The sequence below is a fragment of the Nerophis ophidion genome, linkage group LG04 (genome assembly GCF_033978795.1).
Source record: "Nerophis ophidion isolate RoL-2023_Sa linkage group LG04, RoL_Noph_v1.0, whole genome shotgun sequence".
Classification (NCBI taxonomy): Eukaryota; Metazoa; Chordata; class Actinopteri; order Syngnathiformes; family Syngnathidae; genus Nerophis; species Nerophis ophidion.
This window is the reverse complement of record NC_084614.1, coordinates 56,707,976-56,731,698: the sequence shown is the minus strand read 5'-3', so window position 1 is coordinate 56,731,698 and position 23,723 is coordinate 56,707,976. Positions and strand designations below refer to the sequence as shown.

Below are 23,723 nucleotides of genomic sequence, written 5' to 3'. Positions count from 1 at the left end.
GACAAAGAAAATAAAATAGGCTATAAAGAAAAGACAAAAAGCCCACCATAAATGGGGGAAAGTGGGAAAATGGAGAGAAATTAGAAACTCCGTCCAAAGACTTATACGCAAGTCAAAGATTATATATATTATAAAAATGAAATGCAAAACCTAAAGAAAAAGAACCCCAAGGAATGGTGGGACTTTATAAATAAAGGACTAGGATGCGCTAAATCATCAACTGATGGAACAATCAAAATACAAGAAGTTGAAGAGGACAAAGCTGCAGAAGCTCTGAACAACTTCTTTGCGGAGTTGTGGACTATAGCAACGCCCTATTGTGTATATCCCCTACCAAGAGCTACTCCAAGCGACATCTGTAGCATAGGTGAGATGAAGCTAGCCCTCAATCGGCTGGACCCCCAGAAAGCAAGTGGGCCAGATGACATTCCCACCTAGCTGCTGAAAGAACATGCAAAGGACCTGGCACCAGTCATCACACATCTGGCCAACTGCTCTTTCCAACAAGGGTGTGTCCCTGATGTATGGAAAGAGTCAAATGTCTGTCCCATAACCAAAGGCCAAGACCCTGGCTCAATCTCAGACTGGCGTCCTATCTCACTAACTTCTTAGTTTTGTGTTGAAAAAGCTTATGCCAACCGTGCTTGGCGTGTGTAAAAATCAATATGCATATCTGCCTAAGCACAGTACTACAACGGCTCTAGTCAGGGCAATGCACACCTGGCTTACCCAAACCGACTCCAAACCAACGATGGTGAGAGTACTGTTGGCAGATATGTCGAAAGCTTTTGATGTAATTGACCATGGGATCCTGATGCAAAATATATTGGACTTAGGACTGTGCCCATATCTGACAGCCTGGCTCCATAGTTACATCTCAGGAAGGAGACAGAGAGTGGTGGTAAATGGAGCTCATAGCCCCTGGATTGAAGTTACATCTGGGGTGCCGCAAGGGGGTGTTGTCTCCCCATATGTCTTCCTCCTTTACATGGCCACCCGGGATGCTGTGTTTGAGGACACCCTTGATGTCGGATATGCAGACGACATCGGGCTATCGAGAGCGATCCCCATATCCAGCATCATGTCAGACACAACCATGTGCCAGGAGGCACAAAGGCTGGACGAATGGGCAGCAAATAAGAAAATTATACTGAACGGGAAGAAGTCGGTAGAACTCTGGATATGTTTTGCCCGAAATCCACAACAACCTCCTGCACTGATGTTGGGGGGACAGGAGGTCCTTGTCGTGGAATCAACAAAGTACCTGGGTTACCACCTCGAACAAAACCTGACTGGAAATGTACACATCGAGAAGGCAATAAAAACCGCCTCCAAGCGGCTGCACTACCTCACAGTCATGGCGAGACATGGACTACCCGCAGACGACCTTGTTACCATCTACACCACTCTCATCAGGCCGTGTCTGGAATATAGCTCAGTGTTCTTAGTGGGTTGCTCCCAAAAACAACAGGCAGGGCTAGAGCGAGTCCAGAAACGTGCCTGTCGAATCATTACGAGGAGAGCTGGAAACATCTCACAACTCCTACCATCACTCCAGACCAGGAGAGAGGATGCTGCAGTGAAGCTGGTCAGGTATATGCATGATGAGCAACACCCTCTGCATGACCTGCTACCTCCAACACGAGGCAACTGCACTGCAAGGACATTGAGGAACCAACATAAGCTGGCTGAACCCGAGCCCAGACCAAAGACAAATAGACTTAAAAACTCTACCCTGCACGCTGCAATTAAGCTGTACAATGACACTATCTAATTAAATAAGTAATGTAGTCATATACCAGAATGCTAACCGTTTCCATGCTGCTGCTGCCCTGAAGATGTTCAAAAAGTTTAAAATACTGTCTGTTCTTTTAATTTTTTTATTGTTGTTTGTTTGATGTTTATTGTAAAGTTCAGCTATTTTTTCAGTGGGGCCTTGGCTCCACTGCAAGCATGAATTAAAAAAGTCAAGTCAAGTCAAGTCAAGTCAAGTCAAGAAAAGAGTGTAATTGACTGCGATCATTTGAATGATTCTGACTTGAAAGAACAAATGTTTTGGTCAAAGTTTGAATGAAAATAAATTTACACTCAAGCTAAATGCCATCTTGAAAATTAAGAGCACCGTCGAGGGGAGAAAGACTGAGTCAGTATCTGCAGAAAAATGGAGTAAGAAGGGACAGAAAAAAGTGAAATTAAAAGAAGGTAAACCGATACTGGTCTATTTTGCATCCTCTTCTACTGACATTTTCCTCAACATGCCTAAGGGAAGGCTGAATAAGCATAACTAAACACAGGCTAATGACGACAATTTTACATTTCTTTTTTGCTCATAATGTTGAACCATATTAGTTTTGAAGTAATCATGGAAAAGGGTGTCTAGCGTGGAGATGGGCTCCAGCTCTGTGGATGACGTCACACCCAGGGAGTGCGGTCTATCGAGTCTGGCGTTCCAAGTACAGCTAATTATCTATTGATTACTCAAAAAAATATTTAAAACATGGGAAGTGATGCCAGATTCATTTTAAAGAGCAAAAAATACATAAGGAGACATTTCTGTCATCTGGACGCTATGGGTCCTTTAAGGTCAATTGCAACCAACAACTTATCAGCTGAGCGGTTATGTATAAACTTTATGTCCACCAAATTGGAGAGCGTCGGATGAAAATTATGCAAAATGAAAGTTACTTGGGTTTCACATGTTTGGCTTTTCGGAGGCCAAAGTACTGTCAGGTTGTCTTTGGTTTACTTAGACTTAGACAAACTTTATTGATCCACAACGGAAATTGTTCCACACAGTACCTCTGTTACAAAAAGATTGAAAGGGTAAGTATGGAGAGTATAACGCAGGTATAAAGCAGACTAAAAATATACCATAGTAGCAATATAAAATATAAGACATGTAATATTTTACGTTTACCTTTTTGACGTTTTGTAGTAACAAACGCACTCCTGATGAATTATTGACTGGATTCAAAACATCATTTTAGTCTGTAAACACCAATTTGGCACCATGAATAGTTACTGTGCAAGAATACAGTAAAGTGTGTGCGCTGCTACGGCTTACAGCACGGCGAGGAAGAAAACGTAAATTCGTAGTTCACTTTTTGCACTTGATTCTGTCTACAAAGCATAAGGCAGTGCCATAAATTAAATGCAGGTGATGTATTCATGGCCAGTAAGGGTTATTTATGCAGTTTAAGGCTTGTGCTAATTTGCATTACCTTTACAGTGAAGCTGCTGGTGGGGATTAGAAAGAAGCAAGCGAGTTTACGATTATAAAAGTGACGAGGGTGACTTGTTGTTCTCTTTTTTTTCCATTAGTGCTTTAATTAATTTTAGTATTTATTGTTTGTATATCCTCCATGTGCTTTGTTTACAGTGACTTAAGTGTTAATTTAGGCATAAATTGTGACTTAACACTAAAATTGTACTTACACAAGTCATTTGTAACCCAAGAACCGTATCTATTTAGTGAAAATATTAAGCAATTTTGTGCTGATTTGTGGGTTTAAAGATGGAGATTGGGGACTCATTTGAACAAGAATATAGCTTTTTCGATGATTATGTCACACCAAGTAAGGGTACATTACCAAAATGATTGCATATCTGGAAAGCCGCCAATCAAAGGCTTTAATGTAACATCTCACTCAATGTGGTTTGTTGTAAATAGATTTTTGACCAGCAAAAAAAGGAATGAACGTAATAAGGTTCTTTGTCCGCCGAGTGTGAGTAAAGTTGGATAAAAATGCTGTCCTTGATACTTAAACAAGTTAAAAACCTCAATTGGCTTAAAGATTTTCTCAAAAGTGTAGTAGAAAGCCAAAGCTGAATTTCATGTCCTGGCATGACAAGGAACCCAAGCATACATTCAAATGAACCAAAGAGCAAGACCTAAAACCAATTGAACCGTTTAAGTCAGGAGTATCCAAACTACGGCCCGTGGGCCAAGTGTGGCCCGCCGGTGTCTTTAGTCTGGCCCGCGAGACCTCACAAGTTTAATAAGATGGTTGCTAAGTAATATGTCTTGAGGCTACTTTCAATTGACTTGCAGATTGTTCACCAGAAACGTGGCATCCAATTGTGGACGATAGTAGTAAATATGGTCAATGACTAAGTTTTACTCTGAAGAGTGCGCACTATAGCATCAATTTACATCACACAATCCAAACACACTTTCCCGCTAATAGTACAAATATACTTTAAATAACACATATGATCTCCAATAACACACAACCTGCTCACAGAACTTTGTGGACTTAAAAAAAAAATACAGCAGTGTACACAATTTAAAATGACACTCATACAAACCCACTACCAAGCCTGATGGGTAATATCTAAAACATTCTCCACACTTCCCCATGTTTTATGCATTTTAGCTGCTTGATATTTCTGATTGATTACAAAACTTTAAGGAGGTTGTTGGGAAGTAAACACGGTAGTAATTGAAATGACATACTGTACACCCGATATTTAATCTTTTAATGTTTATTACTTCATATTGCAGTGTCGTGGTTCAGTCTGTTAGCTGTAGCTTGCTTGAATTATGAAACATAATTTCCTGATAATACTGTTAATCATACATTCTTTAATGTACAAATTATTTTTTTGACATCACAATCAAAAAAGTGTCCTAATGTATTTGTGTGCGTGTGCACATCCATATGACAGCGTTTTGGCCATTACCGTCAAAAAATAGGGCTTTATCGCAGGTGGCACTGTATTTTTACATGTTTGACAAACTTCCCTCTTCAATTTGGTATAAAATTAATATGCATATTTGAAATCATTGCAATCCCCGATTACAGCTGTGTAAACGTGATCAGCATGAGCGCACAGGCCCTCGATCTGAATAAGACACAAAATTGGAATAAATAATGAAAACAGAGGTATTGCCTTAAAATTGTCACTACAACTGAATTTAGTGTAATGGTTTCGATACCAAATTGATTTAGATGTGTTACCTAATTACAGTACATAAATATTTAATACCTACCTGTATGTCACTACACTTATAATCAAACTGTATGAATATATATTGTATATACATTTTGTGTATTTTATTGTGTACATATACATATATATATATATCTATATATATATATATAGATATAGATATATATATATATATGTAGGTGTGGGAAAAATCACAAGACTACTTCATCTCTACAGAAGTGTTTCATGAGGGGTTCCCTCAATCATGATTGAGGGAACCCCTCATGAAACACTTCTGTAGAGATGAAGTAGTCTTGTGATTTTTCCCACACCTACATATTGCGCTCTACCACGGTATCGAGCACTATTCTCTGGATAATCCAATCAAGACATATATATATATCTATATATATATATAGATATATATATATACATATATATATATAGATATATATATAGATATATACATATACATATTATGTATATATACATAATATGTATATGTATATATACATATCTATATATATATATAGATATATATATAGATATGTATATATACATATACATATTATGTATATATACATAATATGTATATGTATATATCTATATATATATCTATATATATATATACATATATATATATATATATATATATATAGATATAGATATATATATATAAATGATATTATATATGTATGTATATAATATTTTAACAGAATATGTATATATAGGCACACATATATATCTATAGGCTGTATATGTATGGTATGATATACAGACTGCTTTCGGCCCCCGGCCAAATTTGCTTCGCCCAATGCGGCCCCCAAGTCCAAAAATTGGGACACCCCTGTTTGAAGTGGTAGTGCACATGAATGCCCTCACCTTTTAACTTTACAAACCAAGATGGACCATTCTAATATTATGCAACCAGCTGGTGTCTTAACAGTATTCACTTTCTAGATCCACTGTGTCATAATGGGGGACATTGAGACGTAAAACATAACAAAAGACGGAGGGAAACATTTACCTCGCTTCCTTCCACCGTGTCATAGCCGTGTTACTGTATGTACAGTAAGCATCTCTCTCGCTTGTTAACAAGGAACAATGATGCATTAACAAGAATAAGATGCCGGGTGAGCGCATTATTGGAGGTGGGAGGGAGATGTTGGCGCTAACTGCAGCCTGCATTGCACGGTTGCCGTCGGTAACCTGTGAAATGTCTCTGATGGTCTACCGGTGCAATAAAAAAAAAGGAAATACAGGTGAGTTGAAAGTGGAGTACTCTCTGATCCTCGCCCGCCTATTCATACGTAATATTCCTTGTCTTTGTTCTTTTTGCCCTTTGTGATTGCCTTGGCCACGGAGGCCGTCGCTGTGCTTTTGTCCTTGACCACTGCGCCGTTGCCTTCCACCGCAAAATTGTTGGCAAAATTGTGGCCCTGGTCTGCCGGGTAGGAGCCCTCATCCCGGTTGCGGTACTTGTACATGGCATAGAGGAGGATTAGAATGCAGAGAGCAGCAGCAGCCACGATACCAACCACCATCCCCGTGGTGCTACTCGACTCCCTGATCACCTCCACGGCGCCCGGTTGGCTCTTTTCGTCGGAGGCTGTGGGGTCGGCTGTGGGCACATGGGGAAAATTGGGGGGGTAAGTTAGTCCCGGTGTGTTTCGGGAGGACGGGGGAGCAGGGGGCAGAAGCACCTGGTCACGGGTGTTCATTTTGCCTGCGGGGATGTGAAGCTGGTCAGGGTTGGTGGTGGGAACATAAGGGGGTAAGGGGCGGGGTTTCTGGACGCCGCCCTCGCCTGCGGCGGGGGGTGGCGGAAGGACTGTCCTGTCAGTGACCAAAGGGGAGTTGTTATTATTGTAAAAGTCCTCATCATCTGATTCGGTCATCTCCCCAGAGCCAAAGGCCGAGACCTCCACGGGCTCGCCACAGTCCTCCTGGTCCGGGGGGCAGGAAGGGTGCGGGGGGAGTATCACGGACTCTTTGGTGGTTTCGAAGGAGGATAAGAGGGTGGGGGAAGGAGGGATGACGGGGTAACGGGTGGCGATGGATGGGGGCTCAAGGGAATCCACTGTTATAATAGGCAACACTAATTCACCTCCTAAAAGGGAAACAGAAAAGGTAGGGGAATCCTAAATTAGAACAGCATTCACATTCGGCCGGAACAGTTGTGCTCATTATGTTTGAGGCACAATCTGCTCATTAAGTAGAATATCAGCCAAGAATAAATTACCATTAAGTGATATTTTCTTTATAATGATCGGTTGACATTATGAGGCTATTCAACATTAACTGCACTAAATGAAAGACAGTCTGCGGGTCTTTTGCATAGTCAACATGTGGGTGTGCAGTGAGGACACACATATTTAAGACGGCCCCTAAAAGCAAACACAAAAACGTACAAGAAACACAACGAAATTGCCATGCGATTGTTTGCACGTGTAACCAACCATGGCATCTAACAAATAAACAATGTGAGATATTTTTCTGCTGCGTACAAATACAAGTTTTATATATACGCAAAGGTCATGCAGAGCGTTATTAGCACCGTAAACACCACATATGCGGTGATATGTCAGTCTAGGAGGTATTTATGGCTGCAAGGTGCTTTCAGAGTAGTCAACAAGAAAAAATGGCAAAGGTCTAATTAATATTGTGAGAAGACGCCTTCATTTCCGGCACTTGTTAGGGCCGCAAGCATCCTGCACTACAATCTATCATTTCACCCGTAATCACCCCAAAACACTACAAGATGTTCTCCTGAGAATTTGGTAGTATTTAGTAGTAAATAATAGAAATCACTAGAGGGGTCTTAGAATGGCGTACTATTCGATTTGAAGGAGTTTAATTCGACGATCAACCTCACAGTCGAATCGTTGGACATTGAATTTTTAAATAGTGAGGTGAGTTGAGTACCCGAGGCCCTCTCCGTACAGCGGGTGTGTTGGGAGGATGTTCCGAGATGGGGACCTTAGGCCCCTGTCGGACTCGAAGCACGACATTCCACCGTAACTTCAACCAGTTCGCTCGGACTTGAAGCTTTTAGTGGGACTTTCCCTGTTTAAGACGCCTACCTTTAGCAATGGGTACCTATCACATTTGAAATGTAAGGATATCAGGGAATCGATACCGGTACTCAACCAGTGGCGATGCTCTGAGTCTCAGTCTGCAACCAGACGTGACGTCACCTTCAACAAAGGTATGGAAATTTGATACCGTTAGATTTTACGTGAGTCGATACCCGATACTATCTTTATTGGTCAGCACCAATAAAATCACCATATTTTTCGGACTGTAAGTCGCAGTTTTTTTTTCGTAGTTTGGGCAGGGGTGCGACTTATACTCAGGAGCGACATATTTGTGAAATTATTAATACATTACCGTAAAATATCAACTAATATTATTTAGCTCATTCATGTAAGAGACTAGACGTATACGATTTCATGGGATTTAGCGTATAGGAGTGACAGATTGTTTGGTAAACGTATAGCATGTTCTATATGTTATAGTTATTTGAATGACTCTTACCATAATATGTTACGTTAACATACCAGGCACCTTCTCAGTGGGTTATTTATGCGTCGTATAACGTACACTTATTCGGCCTGTTGTTCACTATTCTTTATTTATTTTAAATTGCCTTTCAAATGTCTATTCTTGGTGTTGGGTTTTATCAAATAAATTTCCCCCAAAAATGCGACTTATACTCCAGTGCGACTTGTATATGTTTTTTTCCTTCTTTATTATGCATTTTCGGTAGGTGCGACTTATACTCCGGAGCGACTAATACTCCGAAGAATGCGGTACATCCCTACTTACTGTGAATAATTAATGCCATGGTGTTTAATTTAGGAGTGTAGAAAGAAAAACATAGCTATTTTTGATGACATGGTCATTCATCTACAAGTATATTGCACAAAGCAGCAGCAATAGAACCAATGTTTCAACAGCAGTAAGGAGAAAAACAGCTGAGCTTGAAATAAAAGCACTGACGTGTTGATTACAAACAATAGTGTTACATATGAGTTTCATACCGACAGGTTAGTAGTAACATTCTAAATGTGCTGGATGCTGAGCATTCATGATACCTCAAATGCATCTACTGCCGTCTTATTGAGTTAATAAAAACTACAGGAGGTTGCTTACAGCCGCATATGCTAATGCCAACGTTTGTAATTACAGATGTTATTTGCTTGCCATGAACTGAATACTGGCGTTAATTGGAGAAGGAACACTGTTTTACAGACTTGCAAGCTTCTATATGAGGTGTGTGACGGCATAGGTCCCCCATTTAACAACATACTGTATATTATTAGCACAGAAGACCCACCTGTTCCTGGTTCACACTCTTCCAGGTCTTCATCGTCACTCGGGCACTCGGCTGATGCTACCAGGATATCATCTGAGTTCTGTGGCTGTCAAAGGAAAAAAAAGTGTGATTTAACAAACATTCAGTCCCTAGCTGCAGGCTGCTCTCTAAGGGCGTTAGCTGTCTGGCTCATGGAGAAGATATGCTGCACTGTCTTACATTGTGCTACTTCTGTGTGTTTAGCTCGCAGCAATGCTAGTGAGTGAACAAATAGAGATTGTGCGCATATTCAGCTGCTTTTCATTCTGGGGCCCTATGGCGCACCTTTTGTGTACATAAACAAAGGAAGAGCATCCAATAAAGGAAATTAGTACCCAGCTATGATTTGCTTTCATAAAACCTGCATCTGTACATCTCTTATTCCAAAACAACAATAACAAATTACCTAGCGCTAAATCGAAGTTCTTGGTTTTGTGCAGAAGGAGGCTTAGGGCGCACAGAGACCTATGTGTAAACCTGAGTTGAGCAGTGAATAGTCTGTTCTCTTGGATAGATTGAAAAGACATGAAATGCAATTTAAGGATAAAAGGGACGGCAGACAAGAAAAATGCAAATGAAACCAGCAGAAATACAGTAAAAGCAGCTTTGAAGCACTGGGATTCAGACCATTTGTGTTGTTGGCATTTCAAAATACGCTATATAATATATAATGATTACAATAATTTTTTGGTACTGTTAAAGTCCATTCAAAAAGGTACAGTGGTACCTCAATTTATGAACCCATAAATGTACAAACTGTTCGATTTACAAACCACAGAATCGAATGAACAAATCTTCTGGTGTACGAACCTTGTCTTAGTGTACTAACGTGTCATTCATCCATTTTGCACTTTAGGGGGTGTATTGCTCTTCTGTACTCATTCAGTCATCACAGCATTACTGTTGATAACTACTGTGCTACTTTGTGTGCTTTTTAGGTGTTTTTATCCTTCTTGTAATTGTTTCTGGTTTTGTTGGCTCAACATGAATCCAAAAAAAGCAATGGGCAAGTGAAGTGTGGTTTGAAACATTGAGTAAGTATCCACAGTCTTGTCGACAAGTTTTCTTCCCTGCACGCAAGAAGATTAACCAACAAGGTGTAGTGGATTTTATTTTTTATTCCTAATCGTTGTAGCGACCTAGCTGATAAAGTCAAGGAGTTTTGTGATTTGAAACTGTAAGTGCGCCACAGAGGTATTGATAATGTGTGTGCGTGTCGGCAGGGTTGCTGCATGTGAGGAAGACAGTTAAGCTTGTTTTTGTTTTGACTTTATTCTTAAATAGAAAGTTGATCCATAAGCCCCTGGTTATGTTTATAACATACAGAGTATTTTATGTCGCTTTTTATGGAGTTCAAAGTGTGTTCTAACTTCTGCTATATGATGGACTTTTGTTGGGACTGCAACCCGTTATTCATGCTTGCTTTTTTTGGAGACATTAGCTTCCATATACAGTACAAACTTTTTTATTTACAAACCCAGTTCAAGAACCAATTTAGTTCATAAATTGAGGTTTTACAGTACATTGGGTACGTGACAGTAATAGGAATGTGTGTATTTACTGTACATAATGAAGGTTATTTGGGCCCAAATTACTCTTCATAAGTTTGAGGTCAGCTTCAAGCTTTAATAGCACCCTTTGAAAGAACAAGCGTTCATGTGCAGTGGAACCCAAATACAATCGACATCAGAGTTAATCCTCCTGTGGGTCTCAAACCCTGAAATTTCAATTAGTCATAATACTTGAGTCTCACGAGGGAACACATTTTTTGATTTGACTTTTCCCTCTGAATATTTCTCTGTATTATGTGGAAACAATGTGCCATTGATTATGAAATTATGGCAGCTCTGTTAAGTTTCCGTGATTGTGTTTCCAACTTATTATTTAAGGTACTCTATTACTGTACACCAGTTTGTTAGAATGCAAATATAAACTGTACATAGTATGAGTATGCGATATTATCGAAAATGGTAATTATGACATCACATTGATGATTCCGATAATAGAAAATAGACTGATAAAATGAGCCGATTATAATAAAGGCTTATCACGTCAGTGTTTGTCATTGTTTGTCATGTCAACACCCCACCCCCTACATATTTATGATGTCATGATATTTTGTGTGCCGCCTGTTGTGCACAGAAAATAGCATCACGCCACAGCCGTGTGGTCTTTCTTTAACATGTCAGAAGAAGACATTTCCCTTGTAGTTTGCAAACGGTATTCTGCAGAGATTAAATGGGAAAGGTTAAAGATGAGCTTCAACATAATAAAATCTGACAAGTCACCTTAAAATTCATCCACGTGTAACAGAACAAAGCTGCCTGTGTTGCTAAGCCAAAAACTGGTGTTTAAATAGAGGCGACCGTAGCAAATGTAAAGCCACATGACTGGTGAGAAAGTGTTTGATAAGAGGCAGCAGTTTGAAAGAAATCAACTGAGAGCAAAAAAACTTGACGTAAAATGACTTGTTTATGTTCAACTTTGTGGTTCATCTAAAGGCACAGGTAACTAAATAAATGCACTTTACTGTTTGAATCATGGTTTATTTATGTTCTATAATTAAATGTTGTTTTTCTAATGGGCAGGCACTTATTGCACTATTTTATTACCATCATGGAAAAACATAAATCTATTTATTTTAATGTTGTCAATCAACAAGAGACGTGACTCTACTTGTTTCAGTGTTTTTGCTAACAGCAATGCAGAATCTTTTGGGATTAGTTCTATTGGCGTCATTGATATGTTGTGTCGGACAGATTGTTTGGTTTATTTTATGAAATCATATTCAGAATGCTTGATTTGCCTGCAATCTATGAAATAATTAATGTTAAAATATATTAATACATTCTAACTTTGTTTGCACTATGCAATGATTTTAATTGTTTGCATGGGTCAAAATTATAATAAGTGAATTTGTAACAAAATTATAGTTTATTAAAAAATAAACATCAGTTGACATTATTTTTTGATTATTTTTTAGTGTCTATACATGTGAGGCAAAAGTTGAACTGTTAAATTTATTTAGTCTCATAAAATCTTAAATATTTGTTATGGTTATTGGTTGTAAAAATGTGCAAATGATCTGTTATTGGTATTGGTTAAAATTTCCATTATTGTGCAACCCTAATACACACATTACAAAAAACAACACAGACAATAAATTCCAATGGGAAATAATGTGTGTAAAAAAATAATTTTTGTAAAAAAATGTGTCTCTACTATCCCATTATTGTGTATCTAATTCAGGCGTGTCCGAAGTGTTACGTGGAGGAAAAAAGAGCAAAATTAAGTAAAATAAATACATAAAAAAAAAAAAATTATACTTGAGATGTAAATCTTACAACAACTCACAATTCGATTCGATTACGATTCTAGGGGTGATGATTCAATTCAAAATCAATTCTCAACGCAACACAATTCTCGATTCAAACAAATTCTAGAAATATATTATTTGGTGAAAAAATTTATAATAAAACATTTTCAAAACAGGTATAAAACCTTCTCTTGGCTGTTGTGTCCTGAAACATCTTATGGAAAATGTATTCCATGGAAATAAAAACATTACTAAATAAATACAAATTATGAATTGATTGCAAATCGTAAAAATAGGAATCATACTTCGGATGTGCGTTGAATTATTAATTTTTTTTGTCACCTACAACACAAATCTGCCACTATATTTTGTCTTGGGATATACACAGTATAATATCTGTTTTTAGCATTTTATTTTTATTAAAATAAAAACATTTAAAAACTGCTGCTGCCTTTGGTGCAAAACATTTGGACATCCTTGATAAAAATCAATCGAAATTTAGCTCCCTGTGTTTTTGCGGCATCTCCCAGCCTGTTCTCTGCTGATTTAGGCATTGGAGCCTTCTGCCCCTCTAATGCCAAGGAAACAACATTGTGGGCTAGGCTGGTCTGCCATTGTTTTTGTGTAACTGGGTTCGGCAAATGATTCCACACTATGAATTCTGTCTAACAACAGGTGGCAATGCAAACGAGACACACACAAATTAAAAATACGTAATTGTACGGATTAACTTTGCTACGGAGACAGCAAATACTGGTCCATTGGAATGTGACACTTGTGACTGGACCCAAGGCTTGTGGTATTTTGCCATGGTAAGGAGTAGGAATTACGATTACGATTTAGGAGCTACAATTCACTTAAAAAACAATTATTGATGCATCTTCAATTTATGTATATACAGTAGATGCAATTTTGAATATTTTTTCTTTTCACGAAATAAGCGTTTATCACTTGCAACTTTTGAAAAACTGCTTTTTTTTAATAAGTAACTCCCATCACATTTATTAAGTTCATGGAAATATGTGCAAAACTGGAACATAAATGCCCTATAATAAAGGAGCTAGTCGGATCTCTCGGTGTGGTGGCTCGCTGCAGTCAGCCACATTTTAAAACTGTCTGCATTACCGTACTTTTACAAGAAATACATTGATTATCAGTCAATTAATCAATCAATGTTTATTTATATAGCCCTAAATCACAAGTGTCTCAAAGGGCCGCACAAGCCATAACAACATCATCGGTTCAGAGCCCACATAAGGGCAAGGAAAAACTCACAACCTAGTAGGATGTCAATATGAATGACTATGAGAAACCTTGGAGAGGACAGCAGATGTGGGTGACCCCAACGCCCTCCCTATTTGAGACCGGATGCAATGGACGTCGAGTGGGTCTAGCATAATATTGTAAAAGTCCAGTCCATAGTGGATCTTACACAGTGGTCCCCAACCTTTTTGTAGCTGCGGACCGGTCAACGCTTGTTAATTTGTCCCGCGGCCCGGTCTGGGGGGGGAATTTTTTTTTCTTTGTCATGAAGGGAGGTTTTTTGGGTTGTTGCACTAATTGTAAGTGTATCTTGGGTTTTTTATGTTGATTTAATAAAAAATAAATACAAAAATAAAAAAACTAAATTAATAAAAAATTATTCTGCGGCCGGGTACCAATCGGTGGTCGGGAACCACTGATTTAACATAATAGTGGTAGTCCAGTCCGTAGTGGGGACAGTTGGAGACCATCCCGAGCAGAGATGGGTCAGCAGGTCGGGTCGATTATTGACGCTTACTAATCGATTTTATAATCGTCCATGTCTGAATTGCGATGCATCTAAAAATCGGTTATTTCCCCCACCTCTAGTAAGAAGACATATTTTATTCAAGAGGACAGTGAAGGTGGCAATACAAAGGAGAATTGCAGCAAAGAGGAGACTGTGGCAAATTAGACTGCAGGGTACAGAGCTAAGGCCTGCTGTTTCTATTCTAAGTCTGACCTTAGAGATGCTTTCCCTCAAGCTGGGTGACCGCTGTCTACGGGTGGTGGTTGTTGCCATCGTAGTGGTGGTCTCCATGATGGTGGTGGACATGTCGGACACTGCCAAGGGGGTGGCAGAGGTGGTGTCGGTGGTCAGCACGGACAAAGCGTCGCCCACCAGACGCAGGTTGCCATCAACCTGCACGCTAGGGTCATTCTCCGCCGCCAGTTTCAGCACCTGCAGCCCATTGTAGTACAGGCCAGAGATCTGACCCTGGAAGGGCCGACCCTTGTCCTGGCCGCCGATTTTAATGGCGGCTTGGCTGTTAAAGATGGTCAGCTGTCTCCCTACGAGCCAGGCAAAAAAAGGTTGATAGAAAGGGATAGACAAAGGTGAAGTAGATGTGAAAAAAAAGGCATGTGAGAGTTGCGCAGGTGCACAACCAGGTTAGTCTAAAATATATTTAGTGATTTGGGGTTTATTACTTGGACCTTAATCATGCAGGTTACAATGAACTGTTATATTAAAAACCCTATTTATGTGTTTTGATTACGTATATTAATGACACTCAGGGTGTTTATAGTTATAACCTTTACCTTTAAAACTGAAGTCACTTCATAGACTTTAGCGCAGTGATAAAGCCAAACAATGGAGGCGAAACTCCAGCGACTAGTGACTTCAGCAGCTATTAAAAAACACGCAGCGATGTGAGTTCCCCTCCCGTCCGATTGTTTTACCTCCAGAGAGGGACAATGTTTTGTAACAGCACTACAGACAGCAGCTACACTGATAAGCTACATCAGAGAGAGGACTGCAGTAATGGGCCACGTTTTAAGAGAATACTTATTAGCAAAGTCGGTGGCTACAAACAGTGATCCATTTCAGCAGCCTGTCAGGGCTCTTTTGTCACAGGCTAAAGAGGAGCTGGGGGACTGCGACATGGTCACTGATAGCGCACACAGGAAGCCAACAACTCGAGGCCTCTGGGTACACGGGGAGGGGAACGATTCACTTAGGGCGATCACATCCAAGAGTTTAGATTTCATCGGGAGTTTATTTCACATTTTACTGTCACGGGTGAAAGTATAGCACAGCATTTTTATAAAACAATTTATTACACACAGTTACACATCTAGTTAATACGGGGAAGTACTATAGCCACATTGAAAGAGAAGAAAAGAAAAGAAAAGAAAGCGTCTTACTATCATGAGAATAATGTAATTTTGATAGGAAATGTCCCATTTGTCATTGTAATATTTATCATATTATTCTTGGAAAATAAAATATTTTTCTTAAAATATTTTTACTTTATTCTTAGAATATTAAACATTTAATATTCTTAAAACAACTTCTTATCATTAAATTTATTGTGGACAAAATGGTTTTCCATCCATCCATTTTCTTCTGCCAAAGCAGAGAAGCTTCCCTCTCACCAGCCACCTTATGCAGCTCCTCCTTGGGGATCGCGAGGCGTTCCCAGCCGAGAGACATAGTTTCCCCAACGTGTCCTGTGTCTTCGGGAGGCGTCCGGTTGGCATTATTACCAGATGGCTGAACCATCTCATCTGGCTCTTCTCGATGTGGAGGAGCAGCGATTTTACTTTGAGCTCCTCCCGGATAACAGAGCTTCTCACCCTATCTCTAAGGGTCTCTGCCACCCGACGTAGGAAACTAATTTTGACCTTGTCCTTTCTGTCATAGCCCAAAGCTCATGACCATGGGTGAGGATTGGAATGGAGGTCGACCGGTAAATTGAGAGCTTTGGCTTCCGGCACAGCCCCTTCTTTACCACAACGGATCGAAACATTACTGAAGACGCTGCACCGATCGCCTGTCGATCTCACGATCCACTGTTCCCTCACTCGTGAACAAGACTCTGAATTCCTCCACTTGGAGAAAAATCTCTACCCCAACTCGGAGATGGCACTCCACAATTTTTTGGGCGAGAACCATGAACTCGGACTTGGAGGTGCTGATTCTCATCACAGTCGCTTCACACTCGGCTGCGAATCGATTCAGTGAGAGCTGAAGATCCTGGCCAGATGAAACCATCAGGACGACATCAATTGCAAAACGCAGAGACCAAATCCTGCATCCATCAAACCGGATCCCCTCAATGCCCTGACTGCACCTTGAAATTCCGTCCATAAAAGTTATGAACAGAATCGGGCAGTGTCCAACCCTCACTGAAAACGGGTCTGACCGACTGCCGGCAAGGTATCGCCCCGATGTCCACGTACTGTAATGTTGCAGAGTCTTGACAACCAAGACAGCCCCACAGCATTCACAGCCTTAAGGAACTTTGTGCGGATCTCATCCACCCCCGGGGCCTTGCCACGTGGAGCCTTTTAACTACCTCGGTAACCTCGGCCCCAGAAATAGGAGAGCCCACCACAGATTCCCCAGGAACTGCTTCCTAAAAGGAAGACGTGTTGGTGGGATGGAGGAGGTCTTTGAAGTATTCCTTCCACCGATCCACAACATCCACAGTCCAGGTCAGCAGCACACCATCTTCACCATATACGGTGTTGACAGTGCACTGCTTACCCTTCCTGAGGTGACGGATGGTGGTCCAGAATCGCTTCGAAGCCGTCCGGAAATCGTTTTCCATGGCTTCCCCGAACTCCTCCAATGACCGAGGTTTTGCTTCCGCGACTGCCGAAGCCGCACACCGCTTGGCCTGTCGGTACCTGTCCGCTGCCTCTGGAGTCCCATAAACCAAAAGGACCCGATAGGACTCTTTCTTCAGCTTGACGGTATCCGTAGTTTGAGGATTACTGCCACGACAGGCCCCCACCACCTTGCAGCCACAGCTTCAATCGGCCCCCTCGACAATAGATGCATGGGACGTGGTCCACTCGGACTCAATATCCAGCACCTCCCTCGTGACATGTTCAAAGTTCTTCTGGAGGTGGGAATTGAAACTCCCTCTGACAGGAGACTCTGCTCAACGTTCCCAGCATACCCTCACAATGCATTCGGGTCTGCAAGGTCTGTCCAGCATCCTCCGCCACCATCAGAGCCAACTCACTACCACGTGGTGATCGGTAGAAAGCGCTGCCCCTCTCTTCACCCCAGGGTCCAAAACATGAGACCGCAAATCCGATGGCATAACTACAAAGTCGATCATGGAACTGCGACCGAGGGTGTCCTGGTGACAAGTGCACATATGGACATCCTTATGTTTGAACATTGAATTACCATGAATTGATTAACGTGGACCCCGACTTAAACAAGTTGAAAAACTTGTTCGGGTGTTACCATTTAGTGGTCAATTGTACCGAATATGTACTGAACTGTGCAATCTACTAATAAAAGTTTCAATCAATCAATCAAAAAGTTTTTGTTATGGACAATCTGTGACAACCACAAAACTCCAATAATAAAACACCACTCAGGTTCAGATCCCGGTGGCCATTCTTTCCAATCACGCCTTTCCAGATTTCACCGTCATTGCCAATATGAGCGTTGAAGTCACCCATCAGATCAAAGGAATCACCTGAGGGACCCCTCTCCAGTACTCTCGAGAGGGAATCCAAAAAGGGTGGGTACTCTGAGCTGCTGTTTGGTGCATAAGCACAACAACAGTCAGGACCCGTCCACCCACCCAAAGGCGGAGGGGAGCTCCCCTCTTATCTACTGGGTTAAACACCAACGTGCATACTTTGAGCAGGGGGGCAACAATTGCCCACCCCAGCCAGTCGCCTCTCACTGCCAGAGTGGAAGAAAGTCCAGCCCCTCTCAAGACGACTGGTTCCACAGCCCTTGTTGTGCGCCGAAGTGAGTCCGACTATATCTCGCCAGAACTTCTCCAACTTGCGCACCAGCTCAGGCTCCTCCCCCCCAGCGAGGTGACGTTCCACGTCCCCAGAGCTAGTTTATGTTGTTGAGAATTATTAATTATTATTATTTATTTATTTATTCACACAAATTGACGAGAATACTTTACTATTTTAAAAAAAAAGTTATTTCCTCATAACAGCGATTTTAGACATGTAAAATTACGCTTTCTTCCTTGTAACATTAAAATCTTATTGTCATGAAACTAAATATGTTTTCTCATAATAGACTTCATTCCTGTAAAACATCTCTTTTTACATAATTTTAAAACTTTATTTTCGCTAAATCACTTTTTTGTCATATAATAAATATAGGTAAATTGCATTCCATAACATTAAAACTATATCTAAAAAGTAGTGTGCAAATGTATAATAATTTCAACAATTCAATTTCAAATGCGATGTAAAATTATTTCATGCAAAGTAAGATATGTCAAGCCTTTTTTTGTTATGATTTCAATGATCACGGCTGACAGTTATGAAAAGCCAACATTTTCAGAGATTTTCAATTTGATGCACTCCCCGTGACTCCAAAATGGACAAGTGGTAGAAAATGGATGGATAATAAAGGAATATTCATCAAAATGATTTCAAAACAAGATTCTTAAGTTGCATGTTATGAGCCTTTGATACATTTCACCTTTAATATCTAATTGCTAGGATAAACAAATGAGATTAAATCTTTTAGAGTTTCACCTCTATATTACCGTCTAGTAAAAACATGACTTTTACTTACCGTAGCTTTATTCTTGTACAATTCAGATGCTTCCTATCCGATTAGAATTACATTTGTATTTTATTTTATCATGATAATACGACTTTCCTCTCATTAAATACTTTGTAATAAATGAACCCATTTTTCTCTTATTATCATGACTTTATTTCTGTATAATATGACTTTTCTGTGCAATGTAACACATGTATTGTGAGTAAACACAAATTATTACTATTATTATATATATATATATATACTTTTTCAGGTAAATTGCATTTTTTCTTATAAAATGTAGACGTTATTCTCGCCAATTTTATGACTTGTTTCTCAAAGTATTATAATTAATTTTGATTCTCTTCATTGTGGCATTAATACTCCCTCGTAAGTTAAAAGCAGTGGTTAAAGGGGGCGATGGAGGGTTAGGCATGGGTTATGTTTTTTTTAGTTCATTGGTTTAAAATCTTGTTAAGGGTGCAGCTTATCCACAAGGTGCAAGGGTGACAAGGAAAAAAAGACTTCTGAAAATTGGAATTAGTTTGTTTCTTTAGTACTGAAAGAGAATTTGTGCCCATCATACGTGAAAGGCACAATGATGTCCAATTAAAATAGTGGTGGTGACCATTAGTACTACACAACCCTTGTCACACTAGTCTTGTGCTGCAGCACCTCTCGTGGTGGGGAAAGGTTATTCACTAGTTAGTTCAAGGATTAATTAACCAATCAATTATTTTGGTTATTACCTTTATCGAGTAGCCACTCGTCAACTACCCGACCGAGTCGGTACGGGATTCTTTGCCTAGCAATAGCCAGTCGTTCATTATCAAAGTGTCCTTCAGAGAATTTGGAGAGACAGGTTAAAGGTTAAAGTCTGCAAGCTGAAAGATCACAGAGTTAGAAACAGAGTTATTATAATGGCTAACACCTTTAACAAGTTATCATCTGTCAGTTAAATCCTTACCTAGGGTTATTGAGTATTTTATCATTCGAGAATTCAGGGTTAGGCTAGTTATAGCTACACTAGTTAGTGTTATTATAGCTAGTATTATACTGTACTTTAAACAAACAAAAAAAAGGTTAATTCAGTTAGCAGCATGAAAAACACAAAGCAACCAGGACAGTCAGACATGTCATAAGCAGAAACAGCATTGGTTACACTTCATGTTGCTCAAATTAGCAGCAAATCATATAAAAAGTAATATTTTATAGCAATACACACATTGTAAATAATTTATTCTGTATAAAAATACACACAGTATAGATAACAATATAGGAGGATCTGGATACTTTAAACCCACAACAAAAAAGTACATTGTTTTTGTACACCATCCCACAAAATCCACATTACATGACAGAATCGTGACATATGAATAAAAAATGAAATGTTGGTAAAATGTGACCATCCAAAAGTTCCAAAAATTATACACATAATCATGTCTGTTCAATGAAAATCCTTTACCATTCAAATTTAGTGAAGTGACAATGCGACTGTGTTGTTAAAGATGTAAGTACTCAATGCATACATCTCAGAGTACATATACATAAGCAGTGTAATTGTATGTTCAGAATGTACTTTGATATGAAATTAGGGCATATGCATGGTACCCAAACATGAATGAAAACCGACATATTCAACAGATAAAAAAGTAAACAGCCCAAAATGAGCCAGTGTTGTTAGTGGTGGGTGAGTAATGCATATATAAATAGAATTAGGATTATGTTGTAACATGGAAGAGGAAGCAGCATACATGACAGTTTAAGTCACTTAGACCGGGTTCAAGCTTTAGTGGCGAACATTCCCTTCATATTCCATGCTCAATCCGGTGACGTGATAAGGGCATTGATTGCAAAAGATGGAGCAAAGAGTGTACAAATGCATGTGTGTGCGAACAAATGTGGTTTTGTTTGCAGCCTCGCTAGCAGCTGCAGACAGGAGTGAAAACTTCCTGTCGTCACGCTGCACCTGGTCAGAAGGGGGTCGGCTGGGGTTCAGAGCAAGTTAAAGAGCAGCCCGCCGTTATTACACAATGCTAGTATGAGTTTTCCTTTTCAATCTGCATGCAAATGAGGCGAAAAGTACACAGGCGGGCGAGCCTTAATCCCTTTTCGGTTCGAAAGGTTTCGACGACTATACGGACTCATCACCAGGTGTGTTGCCTGTGTGTACATGTACTGCAGCTGCAGAGTGATTCAATAAAAATGTGCCACTCATCACATTATTTCCTCTGGATTTCCTTAAGTCTTTGACTTGAATTTGAGTAAAAAACTGTAGTAAGTGGAGTTAGTAAGTTTGTGCTACATCATGTTAATGGGTTTGAAACTACATGAATTACCATGAATTGATTAACATGGACCCCGACTTAAAGGCCTACTGAAACCCATTACTACCAACCCCGCAGTCTGATAGTTTATACATCAATGATGAAATATCAACATTGCAACACATGCCAATACAGCCGGTTTAGTTTACTAAATTGCACTTATAAATTTCCCGCGGAGTTTCTTGTTAAAAACGTCGCGGAATGATGTCGCGCGCACGTGATGTCACGGAATGTCAGGAAATATTAACGCAGCACCATTTGTGGCTAAAAGTAGTCTTTTTTCATCGCGCAATTAAACAGTATTCTGGACATCCGTGTTGCTGAATCTTTTACAATTTTTTCATCTAATAATGGAGAAGTCAAAGTAGAAAGATGGAGTTGGGAAGCTTTAGCCTTTAGCCACACAAACACACGGTAATTCCCTGTTTAAAATTCCCGGAGGTGAAGCTTTACTATGGATCAGAGCGGTCAAGTGAACATGGTTCCCGACCTCTTGTCAACGGGCAGGTTTCGGTGAGAAAATTGTGGCAAAAATTCACCTCTTACCGGAGATCTGTGGAGTTTGCGCCGTCCTTGTATCTGCCGTGACTTCCGTCAGACACTGGCCTCCAGACACCCTTGGACAAACCCCTTCGACTATCAGGTACTATTTAATCTCACTAAAACACTAGCAACACAATAGAAAGATAACGGATTTCCCAGAATTATCCTAGTAAATGTGTCTAAAAACATCTGAATCCATATCAATGCAATCGCCTTTATTTTTGATTAAATTTTTTTTTTTCCTAGTCCTTCGCTATCAATATCATCATCCACGAATCTTTCATCCTCGCTCAAATTAATGGGGAAATTGTCGTTTTCTCGGTCTGAATAGCTCTTGCTGCTGGAGGCTCCCATTATAAACAATGTGGGGACGTGAGGAGCCCTCACCCTTGTGACATCATCGTCTGCTACTTCAGGTAAAGGCAAGGCTTTTTTATCAGCACCAAAAGTTACAAACTTTATCGTGGATGTTCTCTACTAAATCCTTTCAGCAAAAATATGGCAATATCGCGAAATGATGAAGTATGACACATAGAATGGACCTGCTATCCCCGTTTGAATAAGAAAATCTTGTTTCAGTAGGCCTTTAAACAAGTTGAAAAACTTCTTCGGGTGTTACCATTTAGTGGTCAATTGTACGGAATATGTACTGAACTGTGCAATTTACTAATAAAAGTTTCAATCAGTCCATCAAAAACATCTGTCGGTAGAAACTCCATATTTAGAATGCACTGCATGTTTGCTAGAATGACAGCAAGTGATAAAAGTCCTTTCACTATGAGATATACTTAGCTTGACAGCCTTAGGCAAGTCTATCAATGTCACATTATTAGATTGTTTATGGAACATGGAAAGTGCATCATGGGCATGTGGGTAGCAACTTAACAGAAAGCTTGTGGAAGTGATGCACAAGTGAGAGAGGTGGATTACAACATCCGATCATTCAGGGATTGACATGGAAGTAAATAAGCCTTCTGGTAGCACACGTTCGCTGGCGTTCGTCTTACCTGGAGGGTAGCGCTCAATGACCGGATGGTTGTCCACCTGGAGAGTGGCATTGCCCCCGCTGCGTGTGAAGCGTACAACATGGTACTTGCCGTCATTCACCATGACAGCTGGCTCGTCAATGGTAATGTCATCTGTGCCCACGTTGAAGATGACTCCGATTTTGCCTTCATCCTGCAGGTGACAAAGAATGAGTAAGGAAAATCACCACTCATCATTCATTAATTTTCTGTATTATCAAATAGCATTATTAGATTCAAGGATAGTTTATTTTTGTCAAACCATCTCTTTAATGTATTCATTTATTCAGTTATTATCTGTATTAGCTTCTGTGTGTTCTCTCCTGAACAAAAAGTAGTGCCGTCGTCTGCAAACAAAACCATCTTTTCTAACTTTACATATGTCGTTCATATAGTTAGAAGATTTAACGATTTTGGTCTTAGTATTGATCCCTGGGGTACGCCGCAAGATATACGTTTGCCTCGCTTCACGTATTGCTTCCTGTTGCTGTTCTAATTTGTTGATTATTATGATTAATTTTGTCAAATACTTTTGTAAGGTACATAAACACTGCAGTTGCACAATGAATTGTAATCTAATAATAATAATGGATTAGATTTATATCGCGATTTTCTATTATTAGATACTTAAAGCGCTCACAGAGAAGTGGGAACCCATCATTCATTCACACCTGGTGGTGGTAAGCTACATCAGTAGCCACAGCTGCCCTAA

At 39.9% G+C, this 23,723-nt stretch overlaps 1 protein-coding gene across 11 annotated transcripts in view; it reads right to left on the bottom strand.

The window, feature by feature from the left end:
- Nucleotides 1-5,629: 5,629 nt before the first annotated feature.
- The window catches only part of LOC133551610 (neurexin-2-like), a 439,020-nt gene continuing 420,926 nt past the window's right edge, over nt 5,630-23,723 (bottom strand). For 3 of the 11 annotated variants that reach the window (XM_061898511.1, XM_061898512.1, XM_061898518.1), the window contains 5 exons: nt 22,994-23,165; nt 19,866-19,955; nt 14,590-14,918; nt 9,272-9,356; nt 5,630-7,042 (listed from right to left, as the gene is read on the bottom strand). In XM_061898511.1, coding sequence (XP_061754495.1) covers nt 6,237-7,042; nt 9,272-9,356; nt 14,590-14,918; nt 19,866-19,955; nt 22,994-23,165 — 1,482 coding nt within the window. In that variant the 3' untranslated portion in view covers nt 5,630-6,236. The remainder of the gene's footprint in view (nt 7,043-9,271; nt 9,357-14,589; nt 14,919-19,865; nt 19,956-22,993; nt 23,166-23,723) is intronic. The other 8 variants (XM_061898519.1, XM_061898520.1, XM_061898522.1 and 5 more) reach the window with 4 other exon arrangements.